This window comes from Eptatretus burgeri, chromosome 5 (genome assembly GCF_056783735.1).
Source record: "Eptatretus burgeri isolate ZD-2024b chromosome 5, Ebu_testis_v1, whole genome shotgun sequence".
Classification (NCBI taxonomy): domain Eukaryota; kingdom Metazoa; phylum Chordata; class Myxini; order Myxiniformes; family Myxinidae; genus Eptatretus; species Eptatretus burgeri.
The window spans coordinates 15,139,495-15,159,308 of record NC_140965.1 but is presented as its reverse complement, the minus strand read 5'-3'; the positions used below and the strand labels follow the sequence as shown (position 1 = coordinate 15,159,308).

The 19,814-nt window shown below is 44.5% G+C and overlaps 1 protein-coding gene across 9 annotated transcripts in view; it reads left to right on the top strand.

Annotated features, from left to right (window-relative positions):
- The window catches only part of PTPRO (protein tyrosine phosphatase receptor type O), a 30,268-nt gene that overhangs the window by 9,145 nt on the left and 1,309 nt on the right, over window positions 1-19,814 (top strand). For 4 of the 9 annotated variants that reach the window (XM_085883615.1, XM_085883618.1, XM_085883622.1 and 1 more), the window contains 7 exons: window positions 3,145-3,180; window positions 3,439-3,535; window positions 3,762-3,852; window positions 4,388-4,464; window positions 9,753-9,887; window positions 16,690-16,812; window positions 17,172-17,326. In XM_085883615.1, coding sequence (XP_085739741.1) covers window positions 3,145-3,180; window positions 3,439-3,535; window positions 3,762-3,852; window positions 4,388-4,464; window positions 9,753-9,887; window positions 16,690-16,812; window positions 17,172-17,326 — 714 coding nt within the window. Of the gene's footprint in view, window positions 1-3,144; window positions 3,181-3,438; window positions 3,536-3,761; window positions 3,853-4,387; window positions 4,465-9,752; window positions 9,888-16,689; window positions 16,813-17,171; window positions 17,327-19,525; window positions 19,662-19,814 lie in introns of all 9 variants that reach the window. The other 5 variants (XM_085883616.1, XM_085883619.1, XM_085883623.1 and 2 more) reach the window with 3 other exon arrangements.

Here is a 19,814-nt window from a genome sequence, read left to right as displayed (position 1 = left end):
CGTGCTTGACCTGCACTGTTTCTCTATGTAAGTCGCCGTTCGGATTAATATGGCTTCAGGGTGTGACGTCACTGGCGAAATCGAAAATCCACACTTTGGGGATATTTTCAACACTTTGTAATTGGAAAAAAAAAATACAATCTTTTTTTTTTTTCCCCTCCTTCAAATTAGACCGTGACGAATGATTCTTCCCCTTTGAGGTAGGGGTGTCTCTCTCTCTCTCTCTCTCTCTCTCTCTCTCTCTCTCTCTCTCTCTCTCTCTCTCTCTCTCTCTCTCTCTCTCTCTCTCTCTCTCTCTCTCTCTCTCTCTCTCTCTCTCTCTCTCTCTCTCTCTCTCGACAGGACAGATAGAGGGAAAGAGGGACACAAAGTGACCTGGTGGGGGTGTGTGCCTTGCTCACACCTGATTTCGGTATTGAGACGTTCCGATGTGCGGTTTTGGAGAGCTTTGTCCTTCCTGTGATCCCCAGATTTGTCACCGCAGCACACCACAGTGTAAGGATTCGTATGTGAAGACAGACAAACGGTGGGATTCAAACAGGACGCAGCTGCATTTATCAACCTTGGGTTTAATCATGATCTTCATAACGATCCAGAACAACGCACCACACTTTGCTGGGCCTGAACAATCCAACATTCTGTGCCAAAGCACATCCCTCTCACCGTCCTCCATGCATAACCAACCTACGTCAACTCCGGATGAGGTCCGGGAGGGATGGGCGCAGACAGGTCCAGGAGGCAGCTATGAGTAGGGTTAGGCTCTGCTGGAGATTTCCACCGGGAGGCAAGCCCGTGAGTTTCCTCCCCCCCAGGTGTTTTATTAACTCCCTACTGAGCGGGGCCGAAGGCAGCTCACTTCGTACCCATTGGCCACTCTCCAGTGGGGGTTAGGAGTCTCTGACCCATTGAAATATCTCGAAGCCCACCTCACTCACAGAGGTCACGTGGAAATTGGCCAATTTTCATAAAGGTAAACACAATGTCAGATTACAATGGGGGAAAAGTCACATGGAACACAAAGGTGGGGGAATGTGACTCACAAACGAACATTTGGAAGGGAAGACGAAGTGATGTTTTCGAGACCAAACTCAACCCTATTTGTTATACATTTATTACATGCGCTTATGCTGAATACGTACTATATGAAATAACTATATTAAACAATTCCCCCTTTACCCCCTTAAGCCATTCCCATAACAATATGAATGTAATGTGTGCCCACAAAAAGTTAGTCTGGCATTCTGTACAACCTGGGAAGAATCGAACGTGTCGCGATGAGAAAAATATTTTATTATTATCATTAGTTTTATAATAATGATTATTAAACCCACACCTGCTAACGATGTATATACCTTGGTGCACAGTAGTGGAAATACCCTCCCCCACAGTTTGTTTTCGAGTTTGTTGTTGTTTTGACAATATCATCAGGTATATGGACACATGTTCACATGAACAAGTCAGGGTATACGAGTATGGATCAAAATGTTTTTTTTCTCTAAAGACATGAAAAAGCATGCACAAATACACTGATTGAACTTTGTACACATAATGTACGTACGAGTGCACTCACATACATATCATTGATTCACCCCACATACTGTTACGAATTTGGAAGCCTTTTGCACACATACAGTTGACCCATAGTTCCGTTATCTCGTTAAGTATATGTGGATAGTTAGAATCCCTCCCCTATGTCTAATGGGTTCATTTCATGTGTGCGCTGCGGGTTTCTTTTAGAGTCAGATTTTTTACATCTTTAAATCTGCCAACACCAACAAAACCCTCACTTCACTCCTCCTCCCACTCTGCGGGCGAACAAGCGCTTCACCCGCCCAACCTTCACTTCACACCACGGCGCCATAACGCACGTGTTTCTGACTACGGATGTGGGCGAAGCCTCCTCGCCTCGGAGCTCTTACTCCGCCCCATCAAAAAAGAATGTCTCCCCTGTCGACACCGGGGAAGGCAAAAGAGTCTCTCTCGGGGGGGGGGGAGCACCGAGACGCCGACACGCCCCTCCTCCTTTTTACGGCTGGCCACCACGACACCCGAAACCCCTCGTCCAATCTGGAGGCGAGTTACCAGAGAAACGGATCCCTCCACCCCGCACGGAGGGGGGGGGGGAGAAAAAGAATCGCGAGGCGCTCAAAGACGAGTGGGGGTCCTTTTCCAGTCGTGCTTGGTCATCTTGGTTCCTATCTTCGTTCCCTGGTCTTCATCGTTGTTCGTTGGTGGCTGGTCATCCATAGGATCCTGGTTGCCTGCTGGATTCTGGCTGTGGGTTCGAGTCCCACCGTGGTGGTTCGTGTGCGCTCGTTGGATTGTGGTTCATGTGGAGCGCTCGAGCTGGGGATCCCCGATCCCTTTAACGGACTCCAAGCTCACAAGTGCGGGGTGGCCAGACTACACGAGGCGGCCAGGTACCCGACCAAACTCTAACCCCCAGCTTGCCTATCCTACGCGGCTGGAGAGTCCGAATAAAGGCCAGTTGGCTCCATTTCTTTTTGGGTGTGTGTGTCTGTCTGTGGCCAGTCTTATAAGTAGGATTGCATAAGTGCCTTGTTTATTGTTCACATTGCAATTTAGTCGGATTAACTCTGCTCTGTGTCTCCCTTCCTGATTATTGTGAATAAACCCCATGTTAAATGTACCAGCTTGTTTTCTGTGTTTTCTCTTATTGGCCTATCATGGTTCGGGTTTGAGTTATAGTGAGGCCGATTGTGCCGTAGATTGTTATTTGGACTGGCGCAGCTTTGGTAATTCCCGCTCGGTTACGCCAGATCCGAGTGGGTAACAGCGACTCGGTTCGGACAAAGCCGGCCGAGGGTGTGGTTTCCCCGGTAGCGAGACCACATGGCTAATTAGGAAAATTGGAATCAGACAAAAAGACCTTAACCACGCGGTCGAAATATTGGCGTCCATAGTCCATTAAGTGACCCGTCGACTTCGGAGTTATCCAGAGTGACGACCTTCAATTCCGGGTGTTCGGTGGGAGACGGCCCAACTGCTCCATCTAGCGGTCGTTCCCCACCCCCGAACCCGGCACTACAACAATACGTCATACGTGTATATAATTACACAGAGGTAAACGTAGCTTTTTTGTTGTTGTTGTTGTTGTTGTTGTTTATCTGATGCGTTGTGCAGGGGAAAGCTGTTTGGAAGAAGGAAGCAAGTGATGAAGTAAGCTCATTGATAAGCCAATCACCTCGCTTTGCTCCTCTTTCAGTGTTTGACCTCTGAACATCCAAAGAATGAATTTGGTTTGAAACGGTTGTTGCTGTGGCTGAAATGGCTGAAATGTGAGGGAAGTTGAAGGGATCAAATGTGGTTTACAGGTGTATTCACTGACACAGATTTTGTTACAACTCCCCCCTGATCAAATCTTCCAAAAACCCCCATTCCCACTCGAGTGAACACTTGTGCAATGTCTATGTTCAGTGTGCATCTGTGCAATCCGGTATCAATGGAAGACTTCGGGAACTACGTGCTGGAGATGTCACAAGATGCCGGACGGAAGTTTTCCTTGGAATACGAAGTAAGTCATGGCTACGTGTCCTTGCTCTGCATCACATGTACTGTGAAACTTACTGGCTGGGTGAGCGGGGTGTAAAAGTAAGATGAGAAATGTGTGGGTGGTGGAGAAAAATTGTTGCCGCGTTCGTTTGGAGCTTTATTTCCATAATTGTTCCAAAATCTGTGTTGAAAGTGTCTCGTTTTGACTCCACGGTGAATTGACCCAAGAGGATATCGTTGTTGGGCAGGTCCTGCGGCCCATCGGAGCGGCCTATCCTCACGAGGTTGCGGAACGGCCTGCCAACTGTGGCAAGAACCGCTATACAAACATCCTTCCATGTGAGTTGGCACACTCCTTCTTCTCCATACATCTACTTATGTAGTGACCAGGCCGAGTACTTGTCGGTGCATCACGTAAACAAAGCCTGTCCAAGCTCCTCATTGGATCTAAAGCACACACCACCTCACAATTGATGGTCTGTTACCTGTTGCAACACCTGGCAAGGAGACCTCACCACATTCACTGAGATGGCTGGATTAGGTCATTGTTGTGGCCAAAAGGGTGCTTTGTTCATAAATTTTCACAGATCTGTAAAAGACCAGTTCATGCTGGGAAGCGTTTGCAAAACATGAATACCACGTCATATATATATATATATATATATATATATATATATATATATATATATATATATATATATATATAGATATGTATGTATATATATATATATATATATATATATATATATATATATATATATATATATATATATATATATAGACACAGCACAACCATTGCAGCTTAACATTTAAACTCTGACCCTTGACATTTGCACACAGTCATTGTATGTTTTTCTTTGTTTGTTTTTTTCAGATGACTTTAGTCGAGTGAAATTGTCAACTGTGGATGGTGTAGAAGGGTCAGATTACATCAATGCAAGTTACATACCCGTGAGCATTTCCAGTGTTTCCTTCATGTTGGGGTGTGGTGTAGGCATGATGGACCCGGTGATATTTTCTCGCCAACAAATTCCTTCTGAAACACAGTAGTTTTGAAAGCAATCGTCCGAATGGTCGGCTTAATTGTGAAGAATCATCATTCTCACTTGAGTTCCAAAAACAATCGATGAACTTCATAAAAGTTATGTCCAGAGTTATTATTGAGGAATAAGCCTGGTGTTGGCACAGTGGTTAGGGTGGCTGGTTTGGGATCCTTGGATCTGAGTTTGAGCCCTGTTGGTTGCTGAATTAACACCAGGTGGGGTCGACTCAGCCTGTCATTCCTTCTGAGGTTGGCAAAATGAGTACTGGTGCACTGGTAAAGGAGCACAGCATCAGTGGCACAGCTGTGCTCCACGAAATGATAGCTACCAAGCAGCCAAAGCTGCCATACACCAGAACAGAGAAGATTGAGGAATATCTACATTATAAAGCAGGAGTGTCTGTCTGTCTGTCTGTTCCCAAACGACTCTCTCAATTTTGGGGCGAGCCCTGTCAAACGTTCTGTGGAATGTTTTGGGGTTCCAGCAGATGTCCTGAGGTGGGTTGGAGGTCTTATGAGAAAACCTCAATCCAATTATGATTTTGGTTTTCGATCCATTCGAAGTATTTTGTGTCCGTCCTTTTTTTGCGAACGGATTCGTCTGTATTGGGTGTCATCTATATTAGTTTGCCTTAAGGGTGTTTGTCTAAAACTTGTGTTAGAGACAGGACATGACTGCATAGGTCAATGTAATCAAACTCATGGCTTTTAATCATCAGTTCTTACAAAATGGCAGGAGCGCCGTAAAACAGGAAGGGCACTGTAAACCAGTTGAGCCGTCGTATAGCAACAGTGCGAACAACTGTTAGCTCACAGCACTGATGTAACATGCCAGTCTGCTGACATAACACTTCCCCCCCCCCCCCATGTGGAAAGAAGACACAAAGTCTCATAGGTAACCTGTGCGGGCCCGGACACGGACCGGCTGAGATTGCGGTCTATCCAGTGGAGGCTGTGGCCTGGGCGATGGGGCAGCAGGCATGTGTGGGGGTGCATCGGCCGGCAGGATGACGGGCGTCTTGCAGGGCCACGGGCACGTCCAGCAACACTGCGGGCATAGCCAGGGGGGCAGGCATGTCTGCACCGGAATCCGAGGAAGCCGGCACCTTCCGTAGTCGGCTGGCATGCCAACGGGAGCTGTCAGACAGCTGGAATATAGCTGGCCCCAGCTGACGGCTGACCTGAAGGGGCATGGACCAGGAGCACAGTTTGTTGTCACGATGAGGGCAACGGGTTCTGGCCCAATCTGAGACCTAGATGGTGAGCGTCAAAGCACTGCTTCATCTTGTGTTGGTGCTCCTTAACTGCAGCCTGAGTGTTGCCAGCAGGAGCTCTGAGTGTTGTTACCTCTGGACATTTAGAGTGCAGGTCATAAGCCACCACCAGAAAGTGCTGGTGATGAGGGAAACCATAGATTTCACCACAGATGTCTAATTGGGCATGTTTCCATGGCCTGGTTGGCCAAACAAGCGGTTGCAGGGGAGGTGGGGCCAGAGGGCCGGTTTTGCCACTGACCAGGCAGACGGGGCAGTCTTTTACCATGGCTTCAATGTCCCGGTCAATCCCCAGCCACCACCTCAAGTCCCGGCACCTCTGTTTAAGCTTCACCAAGCCCAAGTGACCCTCATGCACCATCCCAAAAACACGTGCATGCAAAGCACTTGGGACCACAGTGCAGAGAGATCTGTAAAATCTGTGTGGCCTGTGGGCCACACAGGTGTCATTCCAGCAGGATAGGTCCTCTTTGGCACAAGCAAACGGCATCAGCTCCTCAGGTTCATGGGATGGCCATCCAGTCCTGATGTAGGTGCGGAATGTTGAGAGGGTGGTTCCTGTTCAGAGGCCTGCTGGAGCTCACTGGAGGGACACCATGGCTTGGAGAAGTGCATGAAGCAACTGAATGAGGTCGTGCACCCCACTGTCAGAGCAGCCAGTAGAGGCTGGGGTGTCAACAGAGCGGGAGAGTAGGTCTGCCACCACATTGTCCCTGCCGGCGTAAACTGGGGCTGAAAGTTGTACTGATAGAGGTGTTTGGACCACCAATGCAGTTAGAGCGGTTTGTGGCCTGTACCCAAGGTAGACAGCATGGTTGTGCCTGGTGGTCAGTCCGGAGGGTGAATGCACAGCCATGCAAATACATGTGCCACTGCTCACATGCCCAGATGCAGGCCAGCGCCTCACGTTCACCCACAAAATACCTCTGTTCCGAAGGGGTTAGGGCTCGGAAAGCAAAAGCGATGGGCTTCACTATGTCATCCTGCTGCTGCAAGATCACAGCTCCCACAGCAGTGGCCGACGCATTGCAGGTGATGAGGTTGGGGCTGGCCAGGTTGAATTGAGCCAGGATGGGTGATGTGGTAAGCTGAGATTTCAAGAGGTGGACAGCCGGACTCAGCAGAGGCCGGTGTCCAAACCCAGGGCTCGTCCTTTCTGAGCAGCTGGTGGAGCGGTGCTGTCATGGTGGAATATCAGGGCAGGGCAGGAACCCCAGGTAATACGCCATCATGCCTAGTAAAGAAGCAACGTGGGCTGCTGAGGCGGCCTCTGGAATGCGATGGATTGCCTCCATGTTGGATTGAAGTGGAGAGATGCCCTGAGCTGACGGGTGAAATCAAATTCCCATTGCATTGTACCAAATTTGGCTATAAATGACATAATGAGTGCCCTTCTTATTTACGAGAAGAGAAAACGATTCAGTTGTCGCTGGAAAACAACTGGTGAGATTGCCGAACACTTAACGGGCAGGTTTATTTTCATCAAGTAAAACCACAACTTACCCTTTCATTATATTTTCAGTTATGCAAATGTTTTTTTTTTTTGCTTTTCCATTCTCGGTGGTCTTTTTTTTTACCTCCACCACCGCAGGTGAAGGAAGTTATGTTTTCACCCCTTTCTGTTTGTCTGTTTGTTATTTCGGATTTCGGCAATTATGTTGGTCGGTTGTGTGTGTCATTCTGTGTGTCTGTCCGTCTGTGTGTTTGTTTACCTTGTAGCAGCCACACCGTTTCAGCGATCATGACCAAACTGGGTACAGACGTCGGCCATGGTCCAACTTCGACACTTGTCGTTTTTGGTGAATCTACGTCAAAGGTCAAGGTCAAGGTCACCGAAAAACTGAAATTCTTATTTTCGCAATAACGTCCGCTAAAATGGTCGTATCGACTTCAAACTAAATTCAAAATGTGCATCTTCTAATTTTGCATCCAACCATATGTCTCATTGTGGTGTCACACCAATGCCCTTCTTAGCGGTTGGGGGTCGAATTTCAGGGGGGTCGGGTCAAAACTTTCAAATTGCGATAAAAACGCCATTTAAAGTCCAATTGACTTCCAAGTTATGATCATGACCAAACGAAGTGTGATTGTTGCAGACCGGGTGTCGGCGACGAGCACGACTGCCAGATGGAGCAGCTGGGTCGACTCCACCGAACACCCGGAATTTAGATTGTACTTTTTCGGAAAACTCCGAAAAGTACGGGTCCCTTATCAGACCGTGAAGCGTCAATAATTCTACCACGTGGTACAGGGTTATATGCCAATTTTCAAAATACCTAGAGCTCCACGTGGCGAACTGCCGAGTCCTCATACCCTCGACGGCACCCGTACGGGATGAGTCGCTAGTGTACTCAAACCATGTGTGACCCAAGCGGACGGTCACCAAAGTCCCATCAGTCCAAATGTCCCCTTACGGCGGCACAACGGCCTTGCTAGTTTTCCGACACGTGTCACACTAAAGCCAATGGAGGAAAGGACACAAACGAGCTGATACATTTCACAAATGGGGATATTTATTAACAATAGGGAAATGAAGGGAGCACGTAAGGAGTAAAGATATCCGATTATAAGACATGAAATGCAATGTACAAGGAAAAGCACTTATCCAGTTTCTACTGAAGGACAGGGCCCCCAGACACACACACACACACACACACACACACACACACACACACACACACACACACACACACACACACACATACACACACACACACATCCCCAAAGAAGCTGGACCTTCCCGCCTCGTGTGGTCTTCGCCAAGACGAGCGACCCGGACCAGCATCGCGATGCGGCCCGCAGAACCAGGCGCCAGCGAGACACCTCAGATCCACGCGACGCAGTCGGCCCCAAACCCAGACAGAGACGCGCACTCCAGCAGACTGGACGTGCACTCGACAGACTGGACGCGCACTCGAGAGACTGGACGCAAGCGTGCGATGCAGTCAGCGTTAAAAACCAGACTGAAGCGCTTCGAGCCGACGGACGCAAGCATTCTTTGCTCCGTCGTTTTCGGGCACGCCCTCGCTCCAGTGTGGCCTACGCCTGCCTATTCGTCGGCCATCGGCAACCTCCTAGCTTTCCCCGGATTGGGCGAGAGAGGTGTCAGGTCCTTGTGACTCCGCCCACGTACGTGCCGACACGCACGCGGGCAATGGTGCTGGTCGAGGATGGTGGGAGGAAGCGAGGTGAAGGCGTGTTGTTGTTGTTGTTCTTATAAGGGGTGTAAAAATCCTAACTATTAAAATAACGCACAGCACACGTACATTTAATCCCCATTAGACTAGGGTGGGACCCTAACTGGCAACACGTACTTACCGATATAACTGATCTATAGGACCTGTATGTTGAGTGCAGTAAACTTCCAGATTCGTAACACGATAACTAATTAAACAGTAGCACTATCAACTTATAAGAACCAAATTGATTTCCAGGTTGTTGTTTTTTTCAGAGATCATGGAGATATGACAAAGTTATTCGGGCAATTCCTTGCTCAACGAGCAATTTTAATTTGTTTGTTTGTTTGTGTACAGGATATCTCAAAAAGTTGTGGACGGATCCCGATGAAATTTTGTGGACAGGTTCGATGTGTGACAAGGACGAACTGATTAGATTTTGGTGAAGATCCGGATCCGGATCTGGATTCGACAATTGTTAAAGTGATTATTCACTATTGAGAGACCTCAAAAATGATACAGTACTGTACAGCATGATATTTCAAAAATGTATTGGGCCCGATATGTTCTCGTGGATCAGGTATTAGGTGGCGGAGGTATGCGCTCCACCGAGTGCCCTTCTAGTTTAATTTAATATTTATCTCTGACAATTCTGGGAATACAATTTTAGCTGGAGAGAAGTGCATCATGAGTTGCTCCAAAAATCTGGTCTGAGCCATGAATGAGCTCCCTGTGTGTGCCTTACAGGGTCTGCATACAGCCCGTGAGTACATCGCAGCTCAGGGTCCACTTCCCAACACATGTGCAGACTTCTGGAGGATGGTGTGGGAGCAGGAGACACAGATCATTGTCATGCTAACACAGTGTGTTGAAAGAGGAAGGGTGAGACCTTTTGCCCATATGAATCAGTGATAAGGATGGGTAGCAGCCTTCAAACTGACTTCCACAACAAAGGCCACTTGGCCCATCATGCCTGTGCTTTATATCCCACCCCTCCCCCCCCAACCCCCAAACCTCCTCCCCATTAACTTAATCTATCAATTTGCTTCTATTCTATATACTAGTGCGGGCCCGTATGTGTGTGCCCGTACGTGCGTGTCCGTATGTGTGCCTGTACGTGCAAAAATAAAAATTTAAAAAAAGAATTGTGACATCAATCGTGACGTCATAACACCGTGCCACATCATTGGTTGATAAATAAATGGCCATAACTTGGGAACCACTTGTCTGATTAATATCAAACCTTGAAAAGGCACATACTCAGGGCCCCAGCAATATTCCTAGCAGGTTTCAATTAGATCGGACCCGTGGTTGTCGAGAAACGGCCGTCGCAGCCACACACACACAGACACACACAGAGTTTGCTGGAATTATAGATAGACTAGTGCATGCCCGTAGGTGCGTGGCTGCACGTGCAAACAACAAAAAAAAACTTTCAAACCGCGTGCCAGAAACAACAACCACACAGGCCGTTCCTTCTCTCTCGTAAACGACACACACACACATTGCTGGAATTATAGACTAGTACATGCCCGTAGGTGCGTGGCCGTATGTGCAAAAAAAAAAAAAAAAAAAAAAAAAAAACTTTCAAACTGCGTGCCAGAAACAACAACCACACAGGCTGTTCCTTCGCTCTCGTAAACGAGACACACACACACACACACACACACAGATTGCTGGAATTATAGATAGATGAAATGAGGTCAATGAGATGACAAATGAAGGGGTTGAATGCAGACTGCAGAGCAATGAGTAAGGAAACCCGTCATTGTGAATCGTTTTTACCACCAAATTGAGATGTATTTCGTTGGCAAGCAGGTCGAGTGGAGCTGAATTCCTTAACACTTCCAAAGGCCACACTACACCGATTTGACAATTGGAAACAAAAAAAAGTTGTGCACTTTTTTTGATAAATTATTTTTGGAACAATTTTTCTTCAATAAATAAATAATAATAGAAATAGTCTCCATGTACACACCTTTATCTCGTTAGCACCTCTTCATAAACAACAGTGATGAGGAAACGGCGCTTATAAATAATAATAAAAATAGTCTCCATGTACACACCTTTATCTCGTCAGCACCTCTTCATAAACAACATTGATGAGGAAACGGCGCTTATAAATAATAATAAAAATTGTCTCCATGTACACACCTTTATCTCGTTAGCACCTCTTCATAAACAACATTGATGAGGAAACGGCGCTTATAAATAATAATAAAAATTGTCTCCATGTACACACCTTTATCTCGTTAGCACCTCTTCATAAAGAACAGTGATGAGGAAACGGCGCTTATAAATAATAATAAAAATAGTCTCCATGTACACACCTTTATCTCGTCAGCACCTCTTCATAAACAACATTGCTGAGGAAACGGCGCTTATAAATAATAATAAAAATTGTCTCCATGTACACACCTTTATCTCGTCAGCACCTCTTCATAAACAACAGTGATGAGGAAACGGCACTTATAAATAATAATAAAAATAGTCTCCATGTACACACTTTTATCTCGTTAGCACCTCTTCATAAACAACAGTGATGAGGAAACGGCGCTTATAAATAATAATAAAAATAGTCTCCATGTACACACCTTTATCTCGTCAGCACCTCTTCATAAACAACAGTGATGAGGAAACGGCGCTTATAAATAATAATAAAAATAGTCTCCATGTACACACTTTTATCTCGTTAGCACCTCTTCATAAACAACAGTGATGAGGAAACGGCGCTTATAAATAATAATAAAAATAGTCTCCATGTACACACCTTTATCTCGTCAGCACCTCTTCATAAACAACATTGATGAGGAAACGGCGCTTATAAATAATAATAAAAATAGTCTCCATGTACACACTTTTATCTCGTCAGCACCTCTTCATAAACAACATTGATGAGGAAACGGCGCTTATAAATAATAATAAAAATAGTCTCCATGTACACACCTTTATCTCGTCAGCACCTCTTCATAAACAACAGTGATGAGGAAACGGCGCTTATAAATAATAATAAAAATAGTCTCCATGTACACACCTTTATCTCGTCAGCACCTCTTCATAAACAACAGTGATGAGGAAACGGCGCTTATAAATAATAATAAAAATAGTCTCCATGTACACACTTTTATCTCGTTAGCACCTCTTCATAAACAACAGTGATGAGGAAACGGCGCTTATAAATAATAATAAAAATAGTCTCCATGTACACACCTTTATCTCGTCAGCACCTCTTCATAAACAACATTGATGAGGAAACGGCGCTTATAAATAATAATAAAAATAGTCTCCATGTACACACTTTTATCTCGTCAGCACCTCTTCATAAACAACATTGATGAGGAAACGGCGCTTATAAATAATAATAAAAATAGTCTCCATGTACACACCTTTATCTCGTCAGCACCTCTTCATAAACAACATTGATGAGGAAACGGCGCTTATAAATAATAATAAAAATAGTCTCCATGTACACACCTTTATCTCGTCAGCACCTCTTCATAAACAACATTGATGAGGAAACGGCGCTTATAAATAATAATAAAAATAGTCTCCATGTACACACTTTTATCTCGTTAGCACCTCTTCATAAACAACAGTGATGAGGAAACGGCGCTTATAAATAATAATAAAAATAGTCTCCATGTACACACTTTTATCTCGTCAGCACCTCTTCATAAACAACATTGATGAGGAAACGGCGCTTATAAATAATAATAAAAATTGTCTCCATGTACACACCTTTATCTCGTCAGCCCCTCTTCATAAACAACAGTGATGAGGAAACGGCGCTTATAAATAATAATAAAAATTGTCTCCATGTACACACTTTTATCTCGTCAGCACCTCTTCATAAACAACATTGATGAGGAAACGGCGCTTATAAATAATAATAAAAATAGTCTCCATGTACACACCTTTATCTCGTCAGCCCCTCTTCATAAACAACAGTGATGAGGAAACGGCGCTTATAAATAATAATAAAAATTGTCTCCATGTACACACCTTTATCTCGTCAGCACCTCTTCATAAACAACAGTGATGAGGAAACGGCGCTTATAAATAATAATAAAAATTGTCTCCATGTACACACCTTTATCTCGTTAGCACCTCTTCATAAACAACATTGATGAGGAAACGGCGCTTATAAATAATAATAAAAATAGTCTCCATGTACACACTTTTATCTCGTCAGCACCTCTTCATAAACAACATTGATGAGGAAACGGCGCTTATAAATAATAATAAAAATAGTCTCCATGTACACACCTTTATCTCGTCAGCACCTCTTCATAAACAACAGTGATGAGGAAACGGCGCTTATAAATAATAATAGAAATTGTCTCCATGTACACACTTTTATCTCCTCAGCACCTCTTCGTAAACAACAGTGATGAGGAAACGGCGCTTATAAATAATAATAAAAATAGTCTCCATGTACACACCTTTATCTCGTTAGCACCTCTTCATAAACAACAGTGATGAGGAAACGGCGCTTATAAATAATAATAAAAATAGTCTCCATGTACACACCTTTATCTCGTCAGCACCTCTTCATAAACAACAGTGATGAGGAAACGGCGCTTATAAATAATAATAAAAATTGTCTCCATGTACACACCTTTATCTCGTCAGCACCTCTTCATAAACAACAGTGATGAGGAAACGGCGCTTATAAATAATAATAAAAATTGTCTCCATGTACACACCTTTATCTCGTTAGCACCTCTTCATAAACAACATTGATGAGGAAACGGCGCTTATAAATAATAATAAAAATAGTCTCCATGTACACACTTTTATCTCGTCAGCACCTCTTCATAAACAACATTGATGAGGAAACGGCGCTTATAAATAATAATAAAAATAGTCTCCATGTACACACCTTTATCTCGTCAGCACCTCTTCATAAACAACATTGATGAGGAAACGGCGCTTATAAATAATAATAAAAATAGTCTCCATGTACACACCTTTATCTCGTCAGCACCTCTTCATAAACAACAGTGATGAGGAAACGGCGCTTATAAATAATAATAGAAATTGTCTCCATGTACACACCTTTATCTCCTCAGCACCTCTTCATAAACAACAGTGATGAGGAAACGGCGATTATAAATAATAATAAAAATTGTCTCCATGTACACACCTTTATCTCGTTATCACCTCTTCATAAACAACATTGCTGAGGAAACGGCGATTATAAATAATAATAAAAATTGTCTCCATGTACACACCTTTATCTCGTTATCACCTCTTCATAAACAACATTGCTGAGGAAACGGCGATTATAAATAATAATAAAAATTGTCTCCATGTACACACCTTTATCTCGTCAGCACCTCTTCATAAACAACAGTGATGAGGAAACGGCGCTTCTTCTTTGTTTCCTCGTCCAGGGCAAGAATGCGGAGGCTGCTGGATCTGCGAACGTTTTGATAAATTATTAGTTTTAATGGCCAATTATTCAATTAGCACCAACGTATTTTGCCTTTTCGCAAGGAAAAACACAAAGACAAGAGAAGAGAAAAAAAAACGTTCGTGCAAAAAAAATTTTGTTTTACTTCCTGGTTCGGAGCATACCAGCTCACTCTGATCTTACCGAAATTTATGCACCGTCTAATATGAAAACGATCATAACTTGGGGCATTGTGTTTATCTATAAATGCGCATAAGAAATCGAGAAATTATTAGAATACACGAAGTCATCACTCTCCGGAAGCCCGCACGTTGTAACCCGTAATGGGGAACGCGGCTGAGCTTCCCTTCCCCATCGGCCACGCCTACGCAGCACATGTCCTGTCATTAGTTGGTAAATAAACGGCCATAACTTGCGAACCACTTGTCCGATTAATATCAAACCTTGAAAAGGCACATACTCAGGTCCCCAGCAATATACCTGGCAAGTTTCAATTAGATCGGACCAGTGGTTGGCGGGAAACAGCGGTCACACACACATACACACACACACACACACACACACACACACACACACACACACACACACACACACACACAGACACACACACAGATACACACACACACAGACACACACAGATATACACACACACACACAGATACACACACATACACACACACACACAGACACACTCACTCATACACACAGCCACACACACACACTCATACACACACACACACACACTCATACACACACACACACTCACGCACACACAGTTATACACACACACACAGACACACACAAACAGACACACACTCATACACACACACACACACACAAACAGACACACAGACACACACACACACAGACACATACACACACACCCACTCACACACACACTCATACACACACAGATTGTTGGAATTATAGATAGATGAATCCCATTCTTACCATTGACCAAAACAAACAGCATCTTATTTCTGTTATAATCAACTTGTATCAACCTATTGAATCTTTCAGCTGCAAATTTAGTTCCGTTACTGGTGCAAGGATGTTCTATTCTGTTTTGAGACGTATTGGGTGATCATGCACGTCCACGACCTAAATGCAGAGAGATGGGACAGCCGACCTTACCTTCCAGTCCACACGGCATACTCAGAGATGCAGCACCTACTGCCGGTAATGTACCAAGATTGCAGTTTCAATCTGAATTGACGTCACAATGGAACAAATCCAGGAGAAGACAGTTTTAAAAAAGCAAGCACGCATCCCAACTATCCCGCCATCCCACAGCTTACAACACGGCAAACATTATATGGAGGTCTCACATCCAAATATTAACCACAGGGTCGACTCTGCTTCATTAATCTGCCGAGATATTGTAGTATCGGGTGTATTCAGTCAAATAGGTTGTAAACTTACTGAAAGTCTCACAAGAAGGTTTTACAGAATGATGGATGGTGGGATAAGATCACCTGTTCATGTGTAAGAATACTGTGCATCGAGGAAGGGCAACCCCACGGACCTCAAGCCATGAATATGGTCTTGTTAGAACTGAGAAATTGATGTTTCACAAAAGTTATTCGGTTATGTTTGGTTAGTTTCATATTGCTTATGCATTTGTTTAGTGGAAGAGATTTATTGGGTGGTCGCTAGAGTACCCTTATTGGGTGGTCGCTAGAGTACCCTTATTGGGTGGTCGCTAGAGTACCCTTATTGGGTGGTCGCTAGAGTACCCTTATTGGGTGGTCGCTAGAGTACCCTTATTGGGTGGTCGCTAGAGTACCCTTATTGGGTGGTCGCTTGAGTACACTTATTGAGTGGTCGCTTGAGTACCCTTATTCTCAGTTTTTCCGTCTGTCTGTATGTTTGTTTGTTTGTATGTAATGGACAGCTCTGGAGGCCAGAGGAGTCAAAAGATTTTGATGAAACTTGACAGGTAGGTTCATACCAGGATCTAGTTGTATGCTTTTGGGCACCGTTGCTATGGACACCACCGTTGCCTAACAAATTTATTTTTTCGAAAAACAAAAATCGGCTTCCAGGCTTTTATGCGCACTATAATCAGCCTCTTTGTCCAAAAAATTCAGCCCGATCAGTCAAAAACTGTATGACTAGTATGCAATTATGTAGCGACCACCCATGTCGCCTACCGGCTTGTGAGTGTTTTGTTCCAGGTTGGTTGTTGCTCTAAGCCTCCAGTGGTCATCTTTTTTGGCCTGTAGAGGTCTGCTCACTGCTCTTTTCCATTCCCTCAATCCTCTCTAGATCAAGTGTGAACACTACTGGCCCTTTGACGAGGAGCCTGTGTTCTATGAATCTACCGCTGTGTCCATGTCGGCTGAAGAGCAACACGGGGACTGGACTCTACGGGACTTACAGCTTCAGAAGGTACAGCCGTTTTCATTGACTGCTTGGATGATGTCCTATGAATTGCCAAGGGGGATCTCAGTGTGTGATGCCTTCCAGAGAACTATCCTGAAATGATATTATTACTTCGACTTTTACAGAAAATTCATGGTGGCAGTGGCACTAAAAAGAACCACATACCCAAGTGGGTTCATGGTGCAGCTGCTGCTGACATTGGGTACCATTAAGCAAACTAGGACAACTAGCTAACTTGGCTGGCCCTTGAAATATCTACTGCATCATTAAGCAAACTAGGACAACTAGCTAGCTTGGCTGACCTTGAAATATCTACTCGACTTACTCCATCCTCTCCCCCATTGTGCATATCCTCCATGAGCCAGGGAACAACCAAACGGTCTGTGCTGCATTTCCACTACACCGCCTGGCCAGACCACGACGTGCCCAGTGAGAGCTGCACGCGGGGAGTACTCGAGTTTGTGCGTTGTGTACGTGGAAAGGCTGACATACATGCAGGGCCGATGGTTGTTCAATGCAGGTATGTTCCTCTGCAGGATGCTTCATGACAAGCTCTTCTCACTGCCAGGTTGCAGGATCAGATATTTTATTGATTGTTATTAAGTTATGAAATGCCGACCTCAGGTTGTTCTTGCAAGGGTGCAACATTTACTAGTGTATGCTATTATGAAGAGGCCACATTAAGCCGGATATCCTGCATCCTTGCAGTCTTTTGTGGACGTTAACCATCTTGCAGTATTATGTGTAAGTAAAGGCCAGGTAAGGAATTCGTGTTCCTTTTGGAAGCGTTTTCCATGTGCACACAGCAAACAAGTCTGTGGTTGCACGTAATGATGATTATATTATTATTATTATTGTTATTATTTTATTTTGAGCTCACCTGGACTTTAGTCAGGTGAGATTATGCAATCGAACAGTGTCCATAGGTGAGTGAGTGAGTCGGTCAGTCCGTAAACACTTCAGTCATTATCGCTTCAACCAAACACACGATTTTGATGAAACTTGGCCACAAGCTTCATATCTGATGCCTAACGAAGTTGTATTAACTGCACCAAAAGGTGCACTCATTAAGGGGGTCTATGGGGGGTAGGGATGGGGTTTAACCCCACCAAAATAAGTATTTACTCTTCTCCGAAACTACACACACAATTTTGATGAAACTTGACCACAACCATCATCACAAGTATTATACCAAAGTGTATCAACCGCATCAAAATCTGTGCTCATTTAGGTTTACGGGTGGGGGGGGTGGTGGCTGAGCCCCCAAAATAGGTATTTTTTCTCTTCGAAACTACAGACAATTTCAAGAAAGTTGACCACAACATTCATCACCCATGACTTACCAAAGTGTATCAACTGCATCAAAATCTGCGCTCATTTAGGTTTACGGGTGGGGGGGGGGTGGTGGCTGAGCCCCCAAAATAGGTATTTTTTCTCTTCGAAACTACAGACAATTTCAAGAAAGTTGACCACAACATTCATCACCCATGACTTACCAAAGTGTATCAACTGCATCAAAATCTGCGCTCATTTAGGAGGTTTACAGCGGGGGGGGGGGTTGACCCCCCCCCGAAAATAGGTATTTTCCCTCTTCTCTGAAACTACACACACAATTTTGATGAAACTTGACCACAACATTCATTACTCATGAAGTACCAAATATATCAACCACATCAAAATCTGCACTCATTAAGGGGGTTTATGGGGTGGGGGTTGACCCCCCCCCCAAATATGTATTTGCTCTCTTCACCGAAACTACAGACAATTTCGTTAAAGTTGACCACAACCTTCATCATCCATGATGTACCAAAGTTTATCGTCTGCATAAAAATCTATGCTCAACAAGTGTTCTATTTGGGGGGGCAGTGGGAGTTTAGCCCCCCCCAAAATAGGTATTTGCTTTGTTCTCAGAAACAACACACACAATTTAATGAAACTTGGCCACAAGCTTCATATGTGATGCTTAACGAAGGTGCATTAACCGCACCAAAATCTGCGCTCATTTAGGGGTCTACGGGGAGGGGGGGGGCGTTTGACTCCTCCAAAATAAGTATTTGCTTGATTCTCCAAAACTACACATGATTTCGATGAAACTAGACAACAACCTTCATCACCCATAATGTAGCAAAGTGTATCGACGGCATCAAAATCTGCACTCATTAAGGGGTCATGGGGGGGGGAGTTCAAGCCCCCAAAATCGGTATTTACTCTGACAATTTCGATGAAACTTCACTACAGCCTTCATCACAAGTGTTATACCAAACTGTATCAACCGCATCAAAATCTATGCTCAACAAGGGGTCTACAGGGGGGGGGGGGGGTTGACTCCCCAAAATAAATATTTGCTCTCTTGTGGGGAACTACACACATGATTTTGATGAAACTTGACTACAACCTTCATCACGCGATGTGGCAAAATTTACTGCCTCATCAAAGTCTGCACTCATTAAGGGGGTCTATGTGAGGGTTTGTGATCCTCCAAAATAGGTATTTGCTCTCTTCTCTGAACTACACACACCACACGTGATGCACTTAAGCTTGTTCACAGCATCAAAAAAAATTCACAGTCTAAGGAGGTCTGCGTGGAGTTTGAGTGACTGTTTCTCCTGATCCAGGTGAGCTTCAGGACAGGTGGTCCTATTTTTATGATTATGAATCTGCTGAACACATATCAGGTCTCGTAAAGAAACCAGAAGATTAATAAACAAACTCTGCGTAGTGCTGGTGTAGGTCGAACGGGCTCCTTCATCACACTGGACCGGTTACTGCAACATCTGGAAAGCCACCACACCGTCGACATCCTGGGATTGGTGGCGCAACTGCGGACACATAGGCCCAGCATGGTGCAAACGGAGGTTAGCTTGATTGCTTTGTTGAAAAAAACAACAAATTAAACATTTTCTCACAAGTGGATGTTACCTATATCGGGTTGCTATCTTGTGAAATGGATCGCCATATCACATGATCGGTTCATCAATTACGGTGTGGCCACAGATGTTTTGTGATCT